The 26,472-nt window shown below is 38.0% G+C and overlaps 2 protein-coding genes across 2 annotated transcripts; both read left to right on the top strand.

The window, feature by feature from the left end:
- On the top strand, positions 1 to 9,116 carry LOC102683163 (fructose-1,6-bisphosphatase 1-like). Its single transcript, XM_006627121.3, has 7 exons — positions 1 to 270; positions 3,591 to 3,753; positions 3,935 to 4,027; positions 4,319 to 4,459; positions 5,378 to 5,515; positions 6,079 to 6,198; positions 8,591 to 9,116. Exons 1-7 carry the CDS (start codon positions 101 to 103, stop codon positions 8,780 to 8,782), a joined length of 1,017 nt encoding a protein of 338 aa, XP_006627184.2. The 5' UTR covers positions 1 to 100; the 3' UTR covers positions 8,783 to 9,116.
- Positions 9,117 to 9,955: 839 nt separating this feature from the next.
- LOC102682959 (fructose-1,6-bisphosphatase isozyme 2) lies at positions 9,956 to 25,417 on the top strand. The gene is made up of 7 exons (XM_069187022.1): positions 9,956 to 10,227; positions 16,058 to 16,220; positions 16,521 to 16,613; positions 18,144 to 18,284; positions 19,320 to 19,457; positions 22,126 to 22,245; positions 24,857 to 25,417. The coding sequence occupies exons 1-7, from the start codon at positions 10,058 to 10,060 to the stop codon at positions 25,049 to 25,051; spliced, it is 1,020 nt and encodes a 339-aa protein (XP_069043123.1). The 5' UTR covers positions 9,956 to 10,057; the 3' UTR covers positions 25,052 to 25,417.
- Positions 25,418 to 26,472: the final 1,055 nt, after the last annotated feature.

Below are 26,472 nucleotides of genomic sequence, written 5' to 3' on the forward strand. Positions count from 1 at the left end.
CCTTGTTGTAAACCTTTTTAAAGTTTGAGAGAACGTAGGTCTCACACCTTTTCCCAACTGAAACAGTATACTGCAGGCAGGATCTCCTTTGGCTTTCAAGATGTCAGACAAAGCTGCTTTCGATACAAATGTCATCACCCTGACAAGATTCGTGCTGGAGGAAGGGAGGAAAGCCAAAGGAACAGGAGAACTGACCACGCTGCTCAATTCGATGTGTACTGCCATCAAGGCTATTTCAACTGCGGTCAGGAAAGCGGGCATTGCTAACCTGTAGGTATTACGTGGCGGCGTGTTTTTACGTCATTAAGTTGTTTTTGAGCTACGAGAGGCTATATCGAAAGCTTTGCAGTTTTTGAAGTGCTTCAACTTGATTTTCAGAAAACAGTTTGTCAACTAACACGATAAAAATCTGAATACAAAAAACATCAACATGAATTGCAGACACAGGTGTGCGTACTTCTGCAATTGAGTGCATTGATTGTAGCTGATTTTATGCCTGTAACAATGTTTAAAATCATTTTTTTGTTTTTGCATCGCCACCTTTCTTGAAAGAAAAAGCTTAATAAATAATGCACTCCACAACACCCTACAAATATATGATGTAATGTTATTTTTAGCTTGTAGTTTTCACTTGGGGGAAAAAAATGCTTGAAACGTTTAATTAGACATTACACACTAAAGACATCTCTTCTCTTCTTACTCGTCTATGAAAGGGAAGATTGAGTGTGCTAATGTAGCCATGGCGTGTTAAATATTTACCCAGAGGTAACTCAAGAGAGTAAAGTGCAAACCCTTCACATCTTCTGCATATTTAATGTTGTTAACCACAAATGTAAAAAGTAATGTTTACAGTTAACAAGTATTAATCATTAAGAGGAAGAACAGAAAGCTCTCTGAAGAAGTCTTGGACAGACCCTGAAGAAACTTTTGAAGATTTTGGCTTCCATATTCTTTCAAGCTTTATGTATTAAAAGATCGGGATTTATTTATTTTTTATCTGATCGACAAGTAACACGGTTGTGCTTAAATTCATCTGCGATAATCTTAAAATTATATAAAGATACTGTATATTGTTTGTATTACACAACCTGAAATACGAGATTTCCTTTTTCATTACCACAATGTAGTACGACGGCGTGTGTCAAAGTAATTTAATGTTTGGCTAGGGTAAATGAGGATCAATAAACACTGCAACACAAATAGCTGCATCGTGGAAACGTACTTCTAATCGAAGAACTGCTGTGTCATGCTTAAACAGCTGGACAGAACAAGACTCTTATTGTTTACTGTTAAATGGTTTCTATAGTTTTAGAGATTCCAGACCATGTAGGTTGATATTTTGTATTCAATTGTATGTGCAATGATAATATTTAAACTACTGCCTCAGTATTATCACTTCTATTCAAACTGAAAAAGATGTGGTTAGCCCGTCAGTATGTCTTTGGAGGAAACCAGAGCACTCAAACAAATCCCTTGTGAACACGGGGGGAACATACAAACTCCACAAGGATAGCACCCCAAGTCCAGAATTGAATCGGGGGCCCCAGCACTGTGAGGCAGCAATGCTATACACTGCACCACCGTGCCACCCCTTATTATGTATTTTATTATTAATTAGGCCAATGTATTGCCTGGAGCTCTGATGGAAAGAAACAGGTGCTGCAGGAGCTGAGTTTGAAGCCACTGCTCTGTTTGCTCAAGAGGCGATAACAGTCACTTGTTATTGTCCAGGAGTATCTCAGTCTCTTCTGTTTTTTTTATTCTAGCTGAGCTTTGGTCATTAAGCTTATTGAGATTTTAACTGAGCATTTCTTAAATAGTTTTAGCGCTTCTTCAGTATGGCAGGACAGGGTCAGAAGGGTTAAATTGAACAGATCGTATGTACACTAAAGAGTCTGCACTTCACTAAGAAGGCTTATTATGGGTGTGTCGTGTTGTTATTCCCATTTCTCTTTGTAGGTCATAAACTGATAACTAATTAGCTGTTGGTTAAAAAGTAATGTGAATAACATGTTTAAACTGTGTTTCCTGGAAATATTGTGCATTGTGCAAAAAGACTTCAGTGCAGCAACAACTTAATAAAACCAAGCTATTGGTTACTTTACGATTTCATTTATGTTAGCTAATCATTAAGAACTAAAAAAAAAACAGAAGGAACAGCTGTCCCCAAGGACCAGGACTGCGAAGTGTTTATCTAGATGAATTTCTGCTTGTTTGTGCTAATGTCAATGTGTCAGGAGGGGGCAGTAGTTTTAAGGGATGTGATACAGTACTTCACCTCACACAGGCCTTCCAACACAAAGATAGAAGATGAGTCATAGCAGCACAGTTAAGAAAAGGTGTGGCCAGTCTATTAATAAAACAGCCTAAAATAAAAAAAAGCTATTTTTAGATTTAAATGATTCTAGGTTCACTGATAAGAAGAGATAAAATGATGATGATTAGTAATGACACAATCACTGCACCCTTTTAAGGACAGAACAGTGGTGTGGTGGTGAGCACAGCTGCTTCAAAACTCCAGGCTCCTGGGTTCAGTTCTGTCAATGGGTCTGTGCAGACTTTACATTCTCCCTGTGTTCACATGGGATTTAATCAGGTATTCTTGATTCTTGTCTCTGAAAACCATGCTAGGTAGGTTGCTTGACTGACTTGTTTAATCCATAAAGAAGATGTCTTTCTGCCTTCCTCTTGAATTTGTGTATGACATATTCTTATATAAAATTAAAATATTACAATATAAGTAATTTGCACAAATTACAAGAGAACAATGCCAGTTTTTCATTTTTCAACAATTTAAAGGCTATTCATTAATGACTATTTTAATGCCCCCTTCTCTGTCAAACTCTGTTCTCTGCTTTGCTGCTTTATCAGTAGAATTTGATGGACTTACCAGGACTTATTCAAACAATGATTACTGTATTTTTTTAATGAGATGTTTAAGAGCGAATTAATAATGAAAAATACAAGAACTCTGCTCTCAACCTATAATTCAACTTCTCAACTTGCACTCTAGTGCAAGTGATCACATTACTCCTATCCTGGAGTCCTTGCACTGGCTTCCTGTCAAATTCCTTGCGGACTTTAAAATCCACATGCTCACCTATTAGGCTCTGCATGACTTGGCAACTCGGTACCTGTCTGAACTATTATCACCCTACTCCCCACTTCCCAACCTTCGCTCTTCTAATTCTGGTCTCCTAACTGTCCCCCAAGCCTGTCTACATTGTATGGGTGACAGGGCCTTCTCTTGTTATGCCCCCAAGCTCTGGAACTCTCTGCCCAAGCATATCAGAGAGTCACTTTCTCTAAACTCCTTCAAATCCAGACTCAAAACTTTCTTCTTTAGAAGACCCTTTACTTAACTGGTTCCATTCTTCACCCTTCTGCTTTTCCTAGTACCACCATCCAAGGTCTCCTCTGTATATTGTAATTATGCTTTATCTTGTGTATTCTTTTTATTTATTGTTGTTCTCATTTTGTAAAGCACTTTGAGAAGCCACCTTTAAAGGCGCTATATAAAATAGTTTATTATTATTATTATTATTATTATTATTATTATTATTGAATCTGTAATGTTCTTCCTTTCCCAGCTATGGCATCGCTGGAAGCACCAATGTAACAGGAGACCAGGTGAAGAAGCTGGACGTGCTCTCCAATGACCTGGTCATCAACATGATCAAATCCTCCTTCACCTCCTGCGTGCTGGTGTCCGAGGAGGATGAGAAGGCCATCATCGTGGAGCCAGAAAAGAGGGTCAATTGAAATGCTCTTCACATTTGTAGTAAAATAATGTGAGATTTTTTGGGGATGCAAACTGGAATGTGTAAAAAAACTGCAAGTTATGGTTTTATTCTGCTAGTGCTTTTAGAAGTTGCTATCAGAATCCTTTATATTGAGTAGAACTAACTTTAATGGGTTTTTTTGTCCTGTTTAGGGTAAATACATTGTCTGCTTTGACCCTCTGGATGGTTCTTCAAATATTGACTGCCTTGCATCAATTGGAACTATTTTTGCAATTTACCGAAAGGTTTGTCATTTATATTATTTGTAGTAATCGGTTTTGGAAAGTCAGTTGTCTTAACAGTGAGAAAATTATACTTTTGTCTTGAAATAATTTTTTTTCATTGTGCCTTAGGAAACCTCATTTTTATTTAAAAAAAACTGCCAGGAAAGGTGGACCATTCTGATATTTATCTTGTCATTGTATCTTTTAACAGTCTGCAAATGCAAAATATTTCATTTTAATGTGTGCATTTAATACTTGTGGCTTGTCCTCTTCAGAAAAGCAAGAATTTTAAAATTATTTTTTTATGTTCAGACAACCGACGGTGAACCCTGTGAGAAGGATGCTTTACAGCCGGGACGTAACATTGTGGCTGCAGGCTATGCTTTGTATGGAAGTGCCACAATGCTGGTGCTCTCCACTGGACAAGGAGTCAATTGCTTTATGCTCGATCCAGTAAGTCTTTTCTCTGTGATGGACAGTATTTCAGAGCACTACTTAATTTATTGTCCCCAATGGAAATTGTTTTTTACTGCCTGATATCCATACATTACATTTAACACAACATGAATCCATTAACAGATAAGAAACATACATGCATATGAAGAGAAAAACTGGCAGCTTTTTTTCTCAATTTTGTTTATTAAATATTACAAGGTAGTCACAGTAGAAACATGCATTTTTACACTTTTTTAAGAGAATAGAAAATAAATTAAGAGAAAGAAATGAAATGTGAAATAAGAAGCTTTAAGTAATCTTCACAGTTTAGAAGAAAACAAACAAAGTGGGTCATTAGTGTCTGAGATGCACACATGTATGACGAAAAACTAAAATATACAATCAGTTGTCCAAATTAAGCAGGCTAAAATAAATATAGGAATAAGGGATAACCTAGTTCAATTACAAGGATTCTATTGCAATTTAAATATTGAGTTATCTTTTAGGAAAGTAACACTGCTGTTCTCTTATTGTTTCTACTCGTGGATATGTTTTTAAGTACAGCTGTATTTCTGAAAGGTGATTCCATCCTTGGGCAAATAAAGATCTAAGAGTATGATACCTTTTACCATGCTTCACTGTTCTTCTGCTTGGCTTTTTACCTGCACTGACTTCACAATCTGAGGGGAAGTACTGCTTTCACTGTTACATCCTTTAATTTACATAGGTCTTTTCTTTCCAAAGGATTATAAAGTATTGACATGTAGGAAGGGATCCAATTCAACCACAATTGAAATGCAATTGTGATTCAGTGGTTCACGATATGCTGTCAAATGAATTCTCCTTGCAGGGTATCACTTTTGAAATTGCCAGCTGTTAATTAAAACAAGCTTACAGTATATTAAACCTATAATAACACATTGTGAATTCTTTCAGGCTATTGGAGAGTTTATTCTGGTGGACAGAGATGTGAAAATAAAGAAGAAAGGAAAAATCTACAGTCTTAATGAAGGCTATGCCCTGTATTTTGACTCGGCAGTGACTGAGTATTTGAAGAAGAAGAAATTCCCTGAGGTAATGCTGCCACTGATGTAGAGGCATTTACACAACATTAGCAAAAGCAGATCCTAAATATTGAATGTTGTTTTCTTTCAAGTATTCTCTAATGATTTACCAGTCACTATCAAATGTGTTCTCTCATGTGGTTAATGTAATAGTAGTCTGAAACAACCTTTTGAAGTTGTTACTGGCAGTTGGAAAAACCTTTCAACGGGTTTGAAATATCTGGATTTCACGTGATGAAATTACAATTTCTTGCTTCTAAAAATTATTACTGTCTTCTTGTTACTAAGATTTATTGTTGGCAACCCAGTTATACCCAGCTTCCAGTGTTGTTTCATAGGAGTACTTCAGATTCATCTTTAAACATCATAATCATAGTCTTATTTTCTCTCTTTCCTTGTTTACACATGAGCAAGTTGTCTTTTGGAGGTAATGACGTCTAGGTAGATTGGAACCAGTGATGTGATTACACTCTATAAGCTTTATTAAGAAAAGCAGGGACCCTGCCTCTTTTAAAAAAATCTGTAGATGCTTTACCTTTCCTACAAATAAAAATTTCTGAATTTGTTTTCTAGGATGGCAGTGCACCCTATGGTGGAAGATATGTGGGTTCGATGGTGGCTGATGTACATCGAACTTTGGTGTATGGGGGCATATTTCTGTACCCTGCCAATTCCAAGAGCCCTAAGGGAAAGGTAACAGTTTATTTTCTGCAAGATTTAACTATATATTAATAATTAATTGCTTACACTTATATAGCACTTTTCAGGACACTCCACTCTAAGTGCTTTACAGGTAATGGGGGCTCCCCTCCACCACCACCAATGTGCAGCCCCACCTGGATGATGTGACCGCAGTCATAGTGCACCAGAACACTCACCACACATCAGCTATCAGTGGGGAGGAGAGCAGAGCAATGAAACCAATTCATAGAGGGGGATTATTAGGAGGCCATGATTGGTAAGGGCCAATGGGAAATTTGGCCAGGACCCCAGGGTTACACCCCTACTCTTTTCGCAAAAAACCCTGGGATTTTTAATGACCACAGAAAGTCAGGACCTCGGTTTTACGTCTCATCCGAAGGACAGCCCCTATTTACAGTATAGTGTCCCCGTCACTATACTGGGGCATTAGGACCCACATGGACTGCAGGGTGAGCGCCTCCTGCTGGCCCCACTAACATCTCTTCCTGCAGCAACCTTAGTTTTTCCCCAGGAGGTCTCCCATTCAGGTACTGACCAGGCTTACACCTGCTTAGCTTCAGTGGGTTGCCAGTTGTGAGTTGCAGGGTTATATGGCTGCTGGCTTATAGTATTATTTTCATAGTATATATGAGAAAAATGTCTTATTAAAAAGGAAATAAAAGGAACATGTGAGCATGTTGGAAACACCCAAAAGCCATTTCTTCTTGTAAACAACATGGAAACCTGGAGGTATATCCTACACCTGGAGAGAAAATATTCCAGATTTTATGGAAATCTGGAACATTTCCTGGAGACGCAGCATGCAAGGTGGGACTACACTGTTAGCAGGACACCATTCCATTGGGGTGTACGCACACAAGCACACAATTTTGAGACGGAAATTAAGCTAGCCAGAATCTGTCTGTGGAATTTGAGAGGAATCTAGAGCACCTAGAGAAAAGTCATATAGACGCAGGCAGAACATACAAACAACAAGGAAAGTGGCCAAGTGCAGACTGAAACCCAGGCCCCAAGATCTGTAAGGCAGCAGCACTGATCACCATGGCCCATTTAGAGCATTTCAAAACAATTTTCCATTGTCTCTTTTTTTCCCACCCCATTTTAGAAACCCCCCCATTTCTTTTAGAATTGTCTTGTGACTGCACTCCTACATTGACTGAGATGTTTGGACAGCTAATTTTTGCACTTTATTCCATTCTGTCTCAGCAGTGCTAGGAGCTGTAAAACAAATCCAGTATGAGCCATAGAGTGAAAAGCTTTATATTGAATCTATTAATAGACCATTCATTTCAAACACTGAAGGTAGAGTGTTTGAAAAATAACTTGCAGTTGCAAAAAGGCAAAAATGACAGTGTAGTTCACTACTCCGTATAGATGTCATGCAGTCTTTCCAAATGAAAAAGTAGCATTTTCATTAAACCAGACATACAACTTACTTACCTGTATCATACAACTTCTGTGCGTTTCCCAACCTAAAATTAGCAGGATATGAGATCTAAACACTTGTGCTCCAGATATCTTCCTGAATAATTAATATTAGTGTGGTCCATTAATAATTGTTTTTGGTAGTTAAGTTAAGTGTGGCATTTAGAAGATAAAAAAGCATTTTACGTTTGTCATGAAATTAATTTTTTTAGCTTAAAGAACGGAAATATTTTCAAATAAAGCAGGTAGTAGTTAAATGCAGCAGAGTGTGGCAAATATTTAATATGATATTTTTAGAATTCCATATGAATAAAAGATAAGCGAGTTTATTGTCTGCTTTTGCACCTCATTAAGTGAAGCAAAATAGATTCTGGCTGAGTGGAAAATGCTGACAAAGCACAGTTGGTGTACTCTGTACTTTAACCTGAAACAGTTAAATGCTGGAAACCTTGTCTGTGTTCACTGAAGTTCTAGTGCATTTGAATAGGTATTTTCTGCAGAAACAGGTATTTTCATAACCTCCTGCTATGTTTTAAAAGAATCTAGAATGAGTTAGCCATTTTCAAATGTGTGGTGTGAATTTAGAAACATGTCTATAGTTGATGAGATCAGATCTTGTTTTTGTCCAACTTGCCAGGTGAAGCTTAAAAAAAATTAAATGCACTTCACTTTCTCGATGAAGCTTGGTAGTGTATGACTGCTGTACTATCTCATTGTCATGCAGACGTTTTGTATAGCCATGCAGTCCTGTTGGGTGTTTTGCAATGTCCTGAACATAGTGTGGGTCACTAAGGGTCTTTTAAACAGCCAAACACCTTCCATCAATGTGGGACTGGTGTGAAATTAATTCCAGTAGAATTGAGTGTCGTAACCATGCTGTTTAGCAGAAGAAGTGCCAAGGCTAGCAGTCTAGCATGGGAATATCATAACAATGTCCTTCTTATATTTTATTTTAAAGCTGAGGCTCCTGTACGAATGCAACCCTATGGCTTTCATCATGGAGCAGGCTGGTGGAATGGCCACAACTGGCAGTATGAATGTGCTGGACATCAAACCCGACTCCATTCACCAACGGGTCCCTGTAGTACTGGGCTCCCCAGACGATGTGCAAGAGTACATAAGCATTTTCAAGAAACATGCCAATAAGTGAGACCTACAGGTACATCTGGCTGACACTAAACTTCACCAAAGTAACAAGTGGACCAAAGACCAAAGAACAGAAATCCTTCTTTTAAACCTGTTAACTAGCACTGTAGTCCAAGAGCTATGCATGTATTGTCCATGTAATTGTAATTATTATAGGTTAACACCTAGCTTTGAATTCCTCAGAACTTTAAAAGACTGTGAACAGAACAATCCGAGAAGGCCAAACTCAAAATAATTACCTCTGTTTGTCGATAACGGTTATCCCGACCTTGAAACATTGTGTTTTCGGATTTTGTTGTCCTGGAAAAAAGATTCTTAATAAAGAAAGATACACTGTGGATGTGTTCCAGCTTTATTTCAGTTGGAGAAAATTTGTGATGTTGCCGAGCGGATTTCGTGTCAGCTGTGACCTTTCCCGAGAGCAGTGTCTTATTACTTTTCAACCTTTTTTATTGGTTCTTGGCACAATACAGTTGAATCTTTAAAATGGGGGTAAAATTCAGACTTAGCAAGATAAGAAATAGATAAACCATAGATTCTGAAAACAGCATAGAATTAAAATAAAATCATAATCCTTGTGTTTTCAAACCGCATTGCTGCTAACGACATCTTTTATGATCTTATTTAAACTTTTGTTTCTCCTTGCACTACTTGTTGCCATTAAAATTATATGCTTATAATATAATTTGAAATATTTTCCCTAATATTGGTTAGAACATTGCATTTCAATTTTAATAGCATAGACCTGATCTGAACTTTAACTGTTTAACACTGAACATGTTGACATTGAGAACATCTACACTGCCAAATCTGGTGAATGTGACCTTTATATAAAGGTCAAGTTGGGGAATGGAAGTGGATTTTTTCAACTTCAGAAAAGAGCGCAAGGTTAATGACGTGCTGGTTGTACTTTTCTAAAAAAAAAAAGCTGGGTGATTGACGTTTGAAGAATGCATATTGAAAAACAATTAAAATAGGAGTTTATTAGTTGTAAAATTCAGAATGAAACCTGAAACTGCACAGTACTACAGCAGGCCTGTTTAAGTGCCTTTAAATGTAGCCTATGGAGTAGAAGCTAGACAGCCTTAGGAGCTTTGCATTACTAGACACCAGAGGCATCTTGGTCACATGATATTGCCAGCATTCATAATATAAATATATCCTTGGCCATGTGCCTTGAACCTGCTCTTAAAAAGGGTAACTTGGTTGCAGATATTACAGTGTCTGCAATTGCCTGAGCTTTACCTTGTAGTAGGGGAGAAAGGAATAGTTTAGCAAAATGTCGGATCGATCCCCGTTTGATGTGGATGTAATCACCCTGACCCGGTTCGTCATGGAGCAGGGCAGGAAAGCGAAAGGCACTGGAGAGCTGACCCAGCTACTCAACTCCATGCTTACTGCCATCAAGGCCATCTCCTCAGCTGTGAGGAAGGCAGGCCTGGCACATATGTAAGTCCTTGGGTTTGGAACGGGAGTTGGGAAAGAAAGGGATTTTGCTCTCCTGGGTATAGCAGAATTACTGCATTTAGTTCAGGGGTAAAACTCATAAAATACTATGTGAAATTAGAAACTGTACATTGTGCACTTATTTGCAAAAGCAAAACAAACTAAATATTTCTGACTTTTTTATGAAGATAAATTTGGCCTCAGGTTAAGTGATTTCAGAGCAGCAGCAATGCAGTTAATGCAGTAGGTGGCATCTGTTTTATATGCAGCTCTGTATGAAGTGAACTTAACGTAAGCAAATGGTAAACTTGTAAACATTACAAGTTTGAAATGGATTCATTTTCATCTTATTGCTGTTGAAGACCAGTACCTCTTTAAAAACAGTATTTCTCCTATTTTGGATTTTTATTCTTCTGTCTGATCTGCTAATTGACTACACTGGCAAGACTACTAGCTATTTTTGTACTTCTTGTGACGTTTACGTTTATTTTGGTGGATTTTAAGAATGCTTCTTCATGCATGCATTTTTAGAGTAATCTGGTGTGTAAAAGAACTGGCTGGCTGAAAATCCTCGCAAATTGCTGTCTCTCAAATTAATGAAGAAGTATATTTACTGATTAATGAAATTTCCATTACATGGTAGAATATTTTTATTTTTCTAGGTGAGTGGAATAGAGTGAACCTAGCAAAGTTTTCCTCTTCAGTGTAAAACTCTCAACAGACCAATTAAAATCTGAGAATTTGCACATCTTATCTTGCACTAATCATGTACATTCTAGTTACATGTTTGTAATTTACATATTGTTATCAGTTACTGATGAGTCAGGGCAGCAGATTGCCCTCCATTTACTGCCTCTTGTTCTGTGTGTGATTCACTTATCTAGGAATTTGTGTGCTACTCTACAAATCTGAAAAATCATGTTTGGTACTTAAAGGATTCTGGGCTTTTTTAATGCTGTGTTTATTAGTTTAGGATATATACCTTTGGAGGAAAACGTCACTCAATTATCACCTTTGGTGCTATAAGGCAGAATGCAGATTTGCTTTTTGGCTTAATTAATTTCTCTGATTAGGATTTGTCAGCCTCCCAGGAAACATAGAGTAACTGTCATTATGGCATCTGCTCTGACTGGATCCCCTTTTTCATTATCTGTGTTAATCACCGATTTCCTACTTATTATTCCATTCCCGATTTTCTATTTAAGGCCGGGGTGCCGCTTTGACAGTGGTTCATCATTTTTCACTCCACCCTGGGTTTTCCTCACTCACATTACTGCTTTCACTCTCCACATTTCTCTGCTGAGCAAGACAGCACTTCACTCTGTGCAGAAGTTGCAGCATCAAGCCTGCCCGGCACACCTGTTTTTGTCCACTTTCTCAGGAGGCTCACCATTTGGTTTCTCCCATACTATACTTGCGGATCCCTTTTTCCGGCTGGTGGACTGTGTTTGGCACCAATTTTGACTTCAAGATAGCGTTGTGCTCTGCTCAGACGTTTTGGCTTTAAGCCCACTCTTCACCCTGCGCAGCAGTTTTCAAACTGAAGCCTATCTTGCAAACCCGTTTGGTCCTCTTTCTCGGGAGGCTCACCTTTCAGTTTCATCTGTACCTGAGCCTTCCTGTTCCGACTGGTGGACCGTGTTTGGCAGCAATTCAGCTTCAAGACAGCGCTGCACTCTGCGGAGCAGTCTCAGCGGCCTCCAGCCTGCACTGTGCTCAAGCCTGCCTTTCAAATCTGTCTGACTTCTTCTCAGGAGGCTCGCCATTCAGTTTCTCCTGTACCAGCCAGCAGTTTTCAACCAGCAGTTTTTGGCAGCAATTTCGGCTTCAAGACATGCTTCGCTCTTGCAGCATTCTCAGCTCTCAGTGTTGCCCAGTGCAGTGGCTTCAGCTCCAAGCCAGCTCTCTGCGCCGAATGGGGCAGAAGTCTTAGCTCTCCGCATCTCCTGACCCAACAGCCTCAGATTCTAACCAGCACTTAATCTTTACACTGGTCACCACATCGACCCTCGTGTTTGCAATCCTGCACCCCTGGCATTTCTGAGAGCAGCCCTTCAGAACCCGTTTGGTATTCTGTTCAGGGGTCTCACTATTCGGTTCCTTTCTGTACCCATGACTCCCTTTTTCCGACCAACGGGCTGTATTTAGCAGCCTGTTTCCACCAGGGATCATCATGCCTCCCAATTTCCTTTCTTCCCCATTACTGACCAACCTGGGCTGATTAAGCCCCGCCATCCAGTAATTCATTATTTAATCTATTTCATCTTTCACTTATCACTCTCCGGTCTCTTGCACTTGGGTTCTGATAAATCATCACCTGGACTGCTATTCAGCCACAACATTCCAGTAACAGGATAACAATATTACATATGTTAATTATTTAGTTCAGGTGGGTAGCTTCGTCAGCATGCGTAGTCAGCAAAGGAACAAGTAATAGGTTTATTCCATGCTGAAAAGAGAAGAGAGAAAACAACGTTTTGGCTGTGAAGCCTTCTTCAGGTATGTTAATTATGTATTCCTTGTTTGCACATGCACCACCTATTACAAATAGATTCCTATCTACATTTCTATACATCTGGTGTAGACAAAAGATAAAGACTAGAAAATAAAAGATAAAATGACACTTGTTATGCACTTAGCAATATCTACTGTATAATGACATCCGTCATCATTGCGGATTACCTGGGATCTTTCAAGAAACAGCAAGATGAAGTCATTCATTAACTGGCGTCTGGCAACCAAACAAGCAAGTTGGAATAAGTGGCCTTCACTTTTTCACCTTTTGCATGTTCCAACATGATACCTTGGTAATGGACAGATTGTCTGCTCCTTTCCCCCTATAATTATATTTATATGTATAATTTATATACAGTACATGGATTTCTAAACATCTTTTGGCCTCCTCATCAGGAGTGCAGATATGTGATCTCAAGCTCAATCTGATTTATTCTCATTTCCTTGCTCTTTCACTATCTATACTGGCCTGTCTTTGTTCTCCCTATTACTGTAACTCCTTGTATTGTACCTTTGCCAGGTAACTTGGCACAACAGTCCCTGATATGCTACTCTTCCTTCTTTCACAACAAACTGTAATGCTCCATTCTTAGTTTTGGCCCTTGTTCTTTCTAGATTGTATCATTGCGGCTCTTGCAGGCCTCTATGTTTCAGCATTCAACCCACTTCAGCTAATTTAAAACCCCACAGCTTTAATATGCCTCTCTGCTACATTTCACTCATATAACCCCTCTGCTTCTGATACCTTATTGGTGTCCTGTCTCCACACACAGTTCAAGATTCTCCTTTTTATTGCTCCCTATCTCCTTTATTCTACAATCTGTTGTCTTTCCTTATTATTTACTTCTTTCTGGCACTATTATCTACCTAGTGATACCCTCCCCATATCCTTACATTCTTCTTGTCTGCCCTTTATTTCTTCAGCTCCATTATGGTGACCCACGTTACATACAGACATCTGGACTGCTTGTTCCCTGATCATTCTTCACTACTTACTTTTTTGAACATTTTTATTAAGTTTCAAACAGAAATAAAATGGGACAAAAAACCAGACTCACCCTCTTCACACTTAAAATAAAGTTAAACAGCAGCAGCAGAAACTGTCAGAGTCTCCATGCAACCACGCACTTGCCGCCACATTCCAATGCGCACTGCTAACCACAATGAATCTATTATCCAGCCACTTTTCCCCTTTCTCTCTACTTAAACCTTTCTTCCACACCTCTCCAGGCTCACTATTGAGTTCTACTCACTGGAGCTAAACCTTTCTTGCCGCTTGTTTGTCTCGCCTCTTTGGATTACGGATTTTGCCTTCCCGCTGACTACGGACCTGCCTTACGGATCGGATTTTGGTTACTGGATTCAACTCTATGGTTTACGGATCTGTGCCCTCCTACCAACTACGGACCTGGCTTACAGATTGGATCTTAGTTACTGGATACAATTCTTTGGATTACAGATCTTGGCCCTCCTACTGACCACGGACCTGCTTAACAACTTGGACTTTGGTCACGGGACTCTCTCTCTCTCTCTCTCTCTCTCTCTGCCCCCACCAGGTTGCTCCTATCCATGGCCTGAGGGCATAGGTTTCCTTACTGACATCGTCTGACCCCCAGAGCCTGGGCTAACCCCTGTGTTGCCCCTTTTACCCCCATGCATAGGGTCTATTGCTCTCTTTGTCATTCCACACCTTGCCCTTCCGACATCCGTGACACTAATTTTCCACCTACTGGTCCTTGACAGAAACAAGCTCTTGACAGTGTCAGCAGCAGCAGTCCGATAGATCTGAGCTGTAGAGAGTTACAAATCCATGATACCAAGATAATGTAGGAACCAGTGAAGCAGGAGGAGGGAATAGAGAAGCTCTCAACATAGAACCAACATCTTTTATTCTGCAGTCACTGCAGCCACCCAGGACTATTTCTCCTACTGCAAGAAATCAAGACCAGTGTCATCATCCAGCAAGACTACCAAGTGAAAAAAGAGAATGTCCCTAATTTACAATCATAGACGAAGAAAATGAAACTTACAGAACTTTTCCTCCTAAGGAAACTCCTAAAGCACATGTCCCCAACATAACCAGTGCCCAGGAAAGAAGGAGTTAGTTTCATTTGATTCCATTTATGTGGAGTCAAACATATTCTGTGTATGCTCTGCCAGCAGCCATAACACTCTGCAACTCACAACTAGCAACCCACTGAAGCTAAGCAGGAGTGATGCTGTTCAGTACCTGGATAAGAGACCTCCTGGGAAAAACTAAGATTGCTGTTGGAAGTGGGGATAGTGGGGCCAATAGGGGGCGCTCACCTTGCGGTCTGCGTGGGTCGTTATGCCTCAATATAGTGATGGGGAAGCTGTGCTGTAAAAAGGCGCTGTCCTTCGGATGAGACGTAAAACAGAGGTCCTGTGCTCATTAAAAATCCCAGGGCGTTTCTCGAAAAGAGTAGTGGTGTTTCCCTACCAAAATTTCTGGCCCAAATTCCCCCAGGCCTTTACCAATCCCCATCTATGAATTGGCTTCATCACTCTATTCTCCCCCCCACTGATAGCCAATGTGTGGTGAGCGTACTGGTGCACTATGGCTGCCATCACATCATCCAGGTGGATGCTGCACATTTGTGGTGGTGGAGGGGAGTCCCAATTACCTGTAAGGCGCCATTACTTCCAAAAAAGTGCTATTATGTCTCTATTCTAGATAACAACCATTGATAAAGCTTTATAAAAATTCTGTATTAGACAGACATTAACAAAGAAAGGCAATCCCTTTGTGTTGCCTCTGAGATTCAATTTATATGCATTAGGTGCTAACTTGCCCCCCAGGTGGCACTATAGGCATGTATAGAACTGAGATTTCAATATATAAATCAGGTTTGAAGTCTACATGGCAAGACCTGACTTTTTCCGAATACTTGCTTAAGCTGACCCTGATGTAAAGTGACTTACATTTGAACTTATTTATCCAGGTATTATTCTGGAACCACTTTTATCATTACTCAACCATACAGTAGCTTTGTCTGATATGGGATTTGCACCAACAACCCTTATGTTATGAGTCTAGAACCCTCCACACTGCAGATACGGTGCGTGCTAAGATACAGTTAGGTTAACTCCAATAGATTTTGAACACAAAACAATGGATTAGAAATAACATACAAAGTTTAGTAAAGCCAACCTGCAGATGTGTTGTAGAATGAAGAATTTAATCATTTTTATTAAGCTTCCATTTAATATTACTAATATTGGTAGCACACATAAGCTGTATTGTTCAAGGGTACATAATTGTACTGTATATAACTAGATGGACTTTGTGTGTGTGTAGGTATGGGATTGCAGGCACAGTGAATGTCACGGGTGATGAGGTGAAGAAGTTGGACGTTCTTTCTAATGATCTGGTCATCAATATGCTGCAGTCATCTTACAGCACCTGTATCCTGGTCACTGAAGAAAACAAAGATGCCATTGTCATCCCGCCTGAGAAAAGGGTAGGCTTATTCTTTCACAAAATGCCACTAGGTGGCACTCAAACACAACTTGAATATGACTAAAGAATTGTTTAATTCTGTAGAAAAGTGGTGGAGTCCAACCAAAGATACTGATTTGTACAAATGCAGATTAAAATGAACAAATTATACATTTGTACTGAGCTAATGAATTTGATGATTTTGTTCCACTGTACATTGAAATATTAATGTTTGTTTCAGTATTTATCCAGGCTTGACAGTATGTATTCAAATTTATGAGTCCTACAGTACCTTTTACCTTATACATTTCCTCTCATGCAGGGTAAATATATTGTGTGTTTTGACCCACTTGATGGCTCCTCCAATATAGACTGCTTGGCACCTATAGGCACAATTTTTGCAATCTATAGAAAGGTAAGTGTACTTTCAAGACAATGGGCTTTATTTCATATGCTGGTAATAATAATAATAATAATAATAATAATAATAATAATAATAATAATAATAATAATAATAATAATAATAATTTCATTTATGATAATAATGCCATTAATAACGTATAAGCATTCTTTTTTGCATGATTATACTACAGGCCAAAATAACAAAATTGTTCTTCTTATTATTAACAACAATAAGCATATTTATTTCTGCATCAGAGGATTAGGTGGGAAATACTATTATTGTCTTTATATAATGTCTTTATATGGTATATATCATTAGGAATGTGAAGTGTTTATAGGAAGCTGTACCCATGGTTCACTGCGATAAGGGACCATGAAGAAAAATAAAATAAAACACACTCTTTATAAACCTTAGGAAACTATATAAAAAGGCAATGACACAAAAATACATGAAAATGTACCATTGTGAAGGAATTGGAGGAACCAAAGAACGTAATAACAGGCCACTGCTCCTGTGTTAAAATCTCTTTTTGGGGGATTTATACTGTATAAATATTATCTGTGCTGACTAAATGAAGTCCATGAGTCTATGTACTGTAATGCCATCAAAAATGCAGTTTTCTAAGTTAATAATAATTTTAAAAAACTTAATTAACACTTAATTAAATACTTATTTAATACTTAATTAAATACTTAATTCAAAACTTGCATTAATAATAATTAGAACAATGTTTATCAAGTCAGTGCACTGCTGAATGATGAAAGTGAAGCTCACAGGTGTGTAGGTTTGGACAGAGCAGCAACATACAAGAAAGAAAGTTTTTGATTAAATAATTTTAGATGTTAACACTTTTTCCACAATAAAGAGAAAATAACCTTTTCTCTTTATTGGCTGTGGTTTGAGGGAAATAATGGAAACCAAATTTGTAATGCTATTTATTCTTGCAAACCAGCAAAAAAGAAAATGTCATAGTAGACTAGGTAATAATTATTATAATTCATTAATTAATTGTATTGTCTCATAATCTACTTCATATTTGGAATTGAAAGAGATGGATATTACAGCTCTAATCCGTTGTGTGCTCCACATACTGTTTAAGAAACAGTAATATTACTGTATTTTGTGTAGGTAAATCTCACACATTCAAAAACACTCAGTACTATATGTGGGCACAATGACAAATGGCAATGTTTCTTCCACACAGGAAGATCAGATCAATAAAGCGTTTGTATGTGCAACTGTGTGTCCATTTATTAGTACAAGAATACTTTGTTGTGATAATCCTTATCACTCAGGATTCAATATTTATATATTTATGTATACAGCAATATTATAAGTGATATATTATTATGTATAGATTATATATAAGATATGTAATATAAATGTATGTTATTACTGTAGTGTAATAATACTGTATTATTGTACTGTAAGTTATTATACTGTACTATCAACTGTATATTATGGATAAATAATTTGCATTCACGTATTTATCACATTGCAGTGTGCAATGTGACTTACTTGGCACTCGGGCTCTCTTCTTAGACCACAGAAGACGAACCATCTGAGAAAGATGCCCTCCAGCCGGGCAGCAATATTGTGGCTGCGGGTTATGCCCTCTATGGCAGCGCCACTCTGGTTGCCCTCACCACTGGACAAGGGTTGAACTGCTTCATGCTGGATCCGGTGAGTACTTCCCTTCACCAGCTCAGGACAGGCTTACCGAGAATCACCCAATAATTACTGCTGCTCTTGCATTCCTGGTAAATGGTCTATATGTGAAAAGTAAAACATGTTTGTGTGATGAGCTATTGCAATACCTATTATATACTTAATATATATATATAAATTATTTCAATTTAAGTGCTTAACAAATAACACAGAAATAGTCCTGAATGAATTGTAAGTATCAAATCTCTGACTTGATGAAAGAACCATGCAATCAATTATTAGTAAGGGTCATGTATTAACAAGTTATTGAAACTTCTCTTCATGTATTACAGATTATTAGGGCTTTATACTTTAATTTTGTGCCCCTGTCCAATATTTATTAAAATAGGCCAACTAATATCTAATTATTAAGTAAAAAAATACAACGATTAAATGGTTAAAGCTGAATAATTTTTTTAAACATATTTAAATACATCAAAGGGAGTTTTGAAAATAATCCACTGGTATATCCTGATTAACACCCCGTGTCTTGACTTGCTAGGATGACTGAATGTTCAATAATCCTATAAAACATATTGCCAAATAAGTATAATTTAATAAAAGAATATTTATTACACCAAATAAATGAGTGGAAGACATCATTTGAGATGTGCCAATTTGGATGTCTGCAGCTGCAGTTTCATTAAACTAGAACACACCATTCATTCATTTTCATTTAACAGAAGGTATACACTATAAAGCCAATTGTCATAGAAATAGCAGGGCTAGAATGGCTATCTATTTGTAGATCTTTGGAAAAGAAACTGACAAATTGGCATAGGTTTCATGTTAGACAATTAAACACTCACATTCCAATAGCACCCATAAGGCTTTTCCATTAGCTATTTTTATGGGAAGTAGTGTTTGTCTCACAAAAATAAAACATTCAGAATGTAATCTTGTGTTTTTCTAAATTGCACAATTAGCTTTATTATAACTTATTTCATTTATTTAAGAACTGTGTAACTGTGTATAATTGTGCAAAGATGATTACATTTGGACTGTTTTCAGGCAGTGGGAGAATTTATTCTGGTGGAGAAAGATATGAAAATAAAGAAGAAAGGAAAGATTTACAGTCTCAATGAAGGCTATGCCATGTATTTTGACTCAGCAGTGACTGAATATTTGAAGAAAAAGAAATTTCCTGAGGTACAGTATGTCTTTACAAAAAAATATGTTTTTCAAATTCAAGCTTCATGTGAATTCACTGTTTATCTATGAATCATATTCAAAGTCTTTTTAACTTTTTTTTCTGGGCACCAATGTGACTTGTTACAAAACGTATTATTTTATTTATTTAAGTGGTTTTGGACTTTACATTGATAGATCAATGTGTGAAATAGCAACTGATTGGGCAAATCAATGTAAATTTTCAAATAATCAAAACAATTATGCAATTTTTATACAGAAAAATGTATATTGGACTTTGCAGTTGCTATGTTCAGTTTTTAACCTACTGAAACTGTCATTTTCTCTGATATCTATTTTAATGTTCTTTACGTAACATCCAAAAATGAAAGAACCCAAATGTGTTTTAATGATAACTTTGCTGGAAAAAAAAGAATGATAATAGGAAGATACTCACTAAGAACAAGCTGAGTAAACCCCTGATCTGGACACACCAACAAAACAGCTGATTGTTGTGGGATGCAGTGACCAAGCCAAATCCATGATCTAGTCATTTAACAATTTGCTAACTTTGTTGCACAAGTCTTGTCCTGTCTCAATACACTTCTGACACCTGACTCACAACGCAAACAAGCGATAGCATCCATCACCTCTCTGCTGTATACTGCAGTGTCAGCTTCCCTTTGAGCTTTGAGGTTTGAGCTGAATTAATTTATCTTCATGGTGTAATGCAAACATGGAGCTCAGGTGATAGCATGCGACTGCCAAGTGTCAGCCTTGTTTCTTTATGCCTTGGGAAAGCTCACACAAATGAGGTACACAGAAGGAGAGAAACTTCTGCTGATTGACTTATCAATCAGCATGAGAGTATGAGATGAGTATGATAGGCTGGGGTAAATAAGGTAAAAGTGATCAAATTGATCATGATAAAATGATAATGATAAAATAATGATAACATTATTAATTAAATTAAAATAATGATAATGATAAAATACTAGTCAAGTTAACAAGTAAGCAACAAAGCATACAAACTTACAAATATAGACTTTAAGGAGTAAACAAGATTTATAGAGAGCTTGGCTTGGGAAGCTCTTTTCAAAGAAAGGCTTTTCTTTGAAAATAAGCCTTTAAGCCTTTCATTCAAATGACCTTTCTGCTTTTTTTCCCCTGCACTTTGGTTGAAACTTTTCTGTCTGCAAGTTTTTGATATTCCTTCCTCGGTTTTCATTTTTTCGAATGACACACATATGCTCTGCATCTCCTGTGGCACATGAAACTCCCCTGACTCCTTTGTTAAATGTTGATGAGCTTTTAATTCATGCAAAACATTTAGTTGAAGTTAAAACCCAGCAAACTCACCATTAGAAAAAGACTTAATGGTAAATGATAGAGAAAAGCAATCACAGGACACAAATGAAATCTATGAGAAAGCGTGTTTAAAACTGAGAACAGGAAGCACTTCTTTACCCAAAGGGTTGTGGGAGTGTGGATCAAGAAATGTTGTTGATGTGAATACCCTGGCTTCTTTCAAGAAAGAAATAGATGAGATTCTTCGATCAATTATTATCTACCATTTGGCTATGTGGGCCAAATGGCCTCCTCTTGTTCCTTACTGTACATATCCTTTTCCCTGCGTGTAGCTCTGTGTACCTCTCTTTCCAGTGATATCTCACATGATCACAGGACTTCTGCTATTAATGCAACACTGAAAATAAACACACCTACAGATTTCTCAAACTGAATAGACTTATATTAGCTGTTGGGCTTTGCACTGTGTCAATTTTACTGTATGTGTGCTATTACAAAATTGGAGACACATGACCCCTCTTTCTGAGTCAGGAACAAAATCTCATGACTTCATGGTCTTGCCTGTTGTGATTTTAGTTTTCCTCTTTTCACCCTTTAACAAAAGCCTTTTTGTATCCTTAGTGATTTTAAACTAATTTGACAAAATCAGCTGGTCTGCAAAACATTATAGCACTGACTGAAGAAAATAAACAAGGAGTTATCCATGTGTTAAAATGTTATTAGATATTAACCAACCCTAGTCAGGTTTTAAAACTTTGCTCTCTGTGTATTTTTCAATTTCAGTGTGGAAACTTTGAACTGATTAATGTTGTTTCACGTATGTTGACTGTTCAGCAAGAACTTATCAGGACTTTGTTTGATATAACAGCGTTGGGATTGAAACAACCATCACACCATCAGCAATTTTGATGAAAGGACAAATACATTAATACACGAATTGATTTTTTATGAGGCCAACTTTTAATATCCTAATAGTTATCCATAGTGAAATCAATGCCACTTAACTTACTCTCATATTTCTTACTTCACTCAAGGGTGTTGACCTGAGAACACCCTCATAGTTGTAACAGAATATTGAATCATTCAAGTTTTGGTTACTTGATAATTACAAAAAACTAATAATGCTAGACACTAGACACTAGACAGATAAATAAATTAGTCAACTCAGTATGACAGGCTTTTCTGAATTATCTGGTGATTTTCAATATTACAGTGAGAAATAGAAATATGAAGGACTCCTAGAAGCAATCGTGGAAGTATATGATACCTATAAAAATAGAAGCAACATTAATCAATACTAACATGCCTAAACACCGGGAATGCTGAATATGAGTAATATAAAAAATAATGGATTCATGTATATTCTTTTGTTGAACTGCAGGATGGAAGTGCACCCTATAGTTCTAGGTATGTGGGGTCTATGGTAGCTGATATTCATCGCACTCTTCTTCATGGGGGTATCTTTTTGTATCCAGCCAATGAGAAGAGTCCTAAAGGAAAGGTACAATACTTTATTATTTGCATATTATTGCATATTACATTTTGGATAATACCTAACTGTATAATTCTATATATAACTGTATACTTTCATTTTGTGAAAAAAAGCCCTTGATTTTAATAACATTCTGTACAAAATCAGAGCAGTATATGTCTTTTCAATATAATATCTATGCATTACTGTTTCTTCCTTTAAGTCAAGGATTTTGTCATTTAAGTTTATCTATGGTCTATTACCATGGTTCCGTTCACCATACTGCTCTTTTTCCTTTGGATCAGCCTTATTCTCATAATAGAGTGTTACACAACAGCAACATTTTCCTTTTACAACATGTTTGTGAAACACCTTTCTGTAAAAAAACATTTAGATAAATCTGACCCTTTTTATCTGAAATACCATTAAATAATTTTAGGTGAAATATCTTCCAAAATTACCTAGGATTAAAGCACAGAAATGCCATCCTAATTCCTACCACATTAACATTCTGCAACACTCAGCAGAAACTCATGATCTTGGCAGTGTTGCAATCAGAATTAACATCACGTCTTATGGGTAGTTAGACATTCATAAAGCATCACAGTGTTTCCTCTTGAAAACAGAACAGCCGGTTCGACTGGAATTTCAGTAACTGCCTGGGGTTCCACAAAGACAGAAATTTGTATTGTGTGATTTACACAGAGCCAGTATTTGAACGTTCTCTTATTTTTGCTATGGCTGATAGATATAAAATCAGACTCTTACCAAAGACAGAAGCTACAATATAGATTTCACCAGTTCAGTTTGACCTTTTTGCAGCTGTCAAAGGTGAACTTGCACTATCAAGCAAGCTTAGCGGTTTAGCTCTAGTGGAAAGACTAGTAACCCCCCCCCCCCCCAAACCACCTGTAGGCTCTCCTTTGGCACTAATTTGCACCCCCCTACCCTGGAAATAAATGATGACAATTAAATGATTAATGATTACAAATGATAAAGATAAGCTTTACCCAAGCAAACTACATCGTAATGAGTAAAAATCAAAGTGAAAATCGAATTCAAAACTGAAATAAACTGAAGAAATGTTTAGGTGCCCTGTGGTCCTGGTGTTGTTGCTAAGTTATTGCTGTACTTTGGCTGTATAGTATAGAGGACATTAATGATAAACTGACTAATCAGTAACAGCAGAGAAGAAGGGGAGTAAACAGAAAATAGAAACAATAAAAGGTTAATTCCCAGCAGAAAAAGTAGAAAGAAGAACCATTTTGGCTGTTGAGCTTTCTTCAGATGTGAGAAAGATTCAGATTCTTCCTCAGATGTGAGGAAGGTAGCAGAGATATAAAGTATTGGAGAAAAAGGACAGAGCAAGTGTTTATGAGCACAGAGTGGGTGAGAAACAGTACCCAAACGATGGGGGGATTTCGAACAAAAACACATCTCAACTACTTTGAGAAGATCTCTTGTGCTCAGATTTATAAACTTGGAAGGAAAGCAGGCAAAACAAATAGAGCTGTCACAAAGTGAGGAAATGCTTTGGAAAGGTTGAGTGGAGATGGGATCAAAGGCAGATTCAATAGATTTATATGATCCTTGACCAAAGAGTGAAGTTAAGAGTTATCTAGGAGGCTAGAAACAAAGAAGAGGGCAGAAGGAGCAGTCGGGTGAAGGGTGAAGTGGCAGTTGGGAGCTGTGAGGAGGGTTCGTACAAGAGTGGGATGGGAAGATGGAGAGAGTGATGAAAACAGATCACCAATGTCAGAAGCAGGAGCTAAAGTCATGATAAGGAAGTTACTAGGGCTGTCACTGAAGGATTGAGAAGGCTATGGCAAGTTGGAAAGGATAAGATCACTTTATTGGCCATATACAATTTCTTGCAATAGGAATTTGTCTTTTGGCATCCTTCAACTTACTCTCCATGAGACACACAGGCAGGGAGAGAGAAGCTTGGGGTCGGAGCACAGGGTCAGCCATTTATACGGCACCCTTGGAGCAGTTGGGGTTAAGGGCCTTGCTCAGGGGCCCAACAGGGTAGGATTCCTCTTTCGGCTGCACGATTTGAACCGGCAACCTTCTAGCCACAGGCGCAGATCCATAGCCACAGTGCCATCGCTCTGCCCAAAAGGATGGCAAGAGTGCGACTGGGAGTTGAATTGCTTATGAAGATGGGAGATCACAAGGGAAAGATGGGAGGAGAGGATGGTACACATTCATTGTAGAGGTCCGCTTTTGACTTTTTTCACATTCTCGCGGCAGAATGCTGTTTTTCTGTAGGCTAAGAGTAGAGTTGACAAAGGTCTGCTGAGCATAAAACATAAAAGGATGGAAACAGGTTAGAGTTCAGACATGGGAAGAAGTCGGGCAGCTGAGTCAACTGAAAGAACAGACAATTTCATAATAGAGGGGAGAACTGAAAGTGGGGGCAAGGATAAGGACAGAAGAAATGAGTAGAGAATCGGAAGGGCACAGAACATGAAGGGGTTTAGGGAGACACGAGAGAAAGAAGAAAGAGAACAAGGCACAATGGCATGCAAAATCTTTGAGGAAGATGAAGACAAGTTGTCAGCTGTGCTCTTGTGATAAGCTAATAACATTGACTTGTCTGTTTTTTTTCCTCTTGCTCCATTCTTTTTGTTGTGCACAGCTGAGGCTGCTGTATGAATGCAACCCTATCGCCTTCATAATAGAGCAGGCAGGTGGAGTAGCCACCACAGGGACGCAGAGGGTACTAGATGTGCAGCCAGAGTCCATCCACCAGCGTGTGCCCTTCATTGTTGGATCTCCAGAGGATGTGCAGGAGTACCTGACATGTGTACAGAAGCACCAAAAGAGCAGCTGATCCCTTCTGTCTCTGTTTACACAGAACACACTGTCCTTGTCCATGTGGTGCCTGAGGAGTGTGCATTCAGGGGCCACAAAAATGTTTCTCCTCAGAAGGAAGTATGTTTCTGGTGATTACCCCCTCCTTTTTGCCCAATCTCTTCCAATTATAAGAAAAAGCAAATAAAGGTGAATCTTACCATCATTACCTTGATTTAATTCTTAAAAAATGTCAAAATAATTTTAATGTCTACATTTAAGCAAAATGTTATCTGCTTAGAATGGCCAGTTCATTTTCTTCTAAATAAAATACAGAATAATTTGTATTCTGAGGAAGACTGCATTTGTCACTTTTTTTTTCATTAATTAAAATCTGTACACCACACCGACAAGTGTCTTTCTTTCATTTTGTATTCGTTTTTGTGAGTTTTGTTTTAGATACTCATACCGTTGTTTGTATGTTGAATTATAATAAAGACCAAAGCTTGTAATCAGACTGTTTAAGAATTTAGAGCAAAAATGTTGCTTTTATGTCACTGCAATCCACATGTAAAATGTTCCCTGATCCTAGATTTAAATATTTTAAATGTGTCTATAAACAGACAAATGGTAGAAAGCACACAAAGGCAGTCATCTTCTTTTTCTTGCCTTGAACATTTAAAATGTCTCCACTGCTTTAGTTCAGTTTGAGTTAAGTCTCTTCTGGGCTCAGATGAACAAACAGCTTAGATTCTCACACAGCATTTGGCACTCTGAAAATGTGTCAGTGTTTTCACCTTTCAGAGGGCAGATCTGTTTTTTTTTTTCTTTCCTCTTTGTAGTAAACCCCTCCTGTGCTGGACAATAAATTGCTGTGTCAGCATGGAGCTGCTGGCAGTAGATAGGAAGCTTGTAGTAAGCACAGCCCCCTCTCCCCTCTGCTACATTCCTGTCCCTCTTGGAATGCCATCAGCTCTTTCACTTCAACCAGACCCTGCTTCCCGACCCCTCGGCCTTCATTTAAATATTCTAGCTCGTAAATATATCTACCCCGTCCCCCGGGCTCCAAGTCATGATCAATTCATATTGACTGTAACTGCTACTGGAATGTGATTTGGGGCTAGGACATGCCTGTCATTGCACTTTGAACTATTTTATGGGAATAACCTTTGCAACGCTCTGTGAAAACTAAAAATGTTGAACAAAAACATCTACCACCCCTACTGCAATCAATTTTTGAATTGATACTTGAGATCATTGGTTCAAACTTTAAATGTGGATTACAATAACTCACATGGTTCATGAACAAAAGATGTGACAGTAATAAGAAACTGACAAACAGTTCATTACTCCAACATACCTAAACACGAATAACAAGCACCAAAATGCTTGTGAAGATTGGGGTTAATAGGTATGCTATAAAAGGGGTTCCCAGTTCTGGTCCTGGATGGCCACATACCT

The sequence above is a fragment of the Lepisosteus oculatus genome, chromosome 3, assembly GCF_040954835.1.
Source record: "Lepisosteus oculatus isolate fLepOcu1 chromosome 3, fLepOcu1.hap2, whole genome shotgun sequence".
In the NCBI taxonomy this organism is placed as follows: Eukaryota; Metazoa; Chordata; class Actinopteri; order Semionotiformes; family Lepisosteidae; genus Lepisosteus; species Lepisosteus oculatus.

Excerpts from the sequence above, each read along its gene's own strand:
- LOC102683163 (XM_006627121.3), top strand. The coding sequence starts at position 101 with ATGTCAGACAAAGCTGCTTTCGATACAAATGTCATCACCCTGACAAGA. Across the intron at positions 5,516-6,078 it reads AGAAGAAGAAATTCCCTGAG|GATGGCAGTGCACCCTATGG; the intron begins GTAATGCTGCCA and ends TTTGTTTTCTAG. Across the intron at positions 6,199-8,590 it reads CCAAGAGCCCTAAGGGAAAG|CTGAGGCTCCTGTACGAATG; the intron begins GTAACAGTTTAT and ends TTTATTTTAAAG.
- LOC102682959 (XM_069187022.1), top strand. The coding sequence starts at position 10,058 with ATGTCGGATCGATCCCCGTTTGATGTGGATGTAATCACCCTGACCCGG. Across the intron at positions 16,221-16,520 it reads TCATCCCGCCTGAGAAAAGG|GGTAAATATATTGTGTGTTT; the intron begins GTAGGCTTATTC and ends CCTCTCATGCAG. Across the intron at positions 16,614-18,143 it reads TTTTTGCAATCTATAGAAAG|ACCACAGAAGACGAACCATC; the intron begins GTAAGTGTACTT and ends CTCTCTTCTTAG.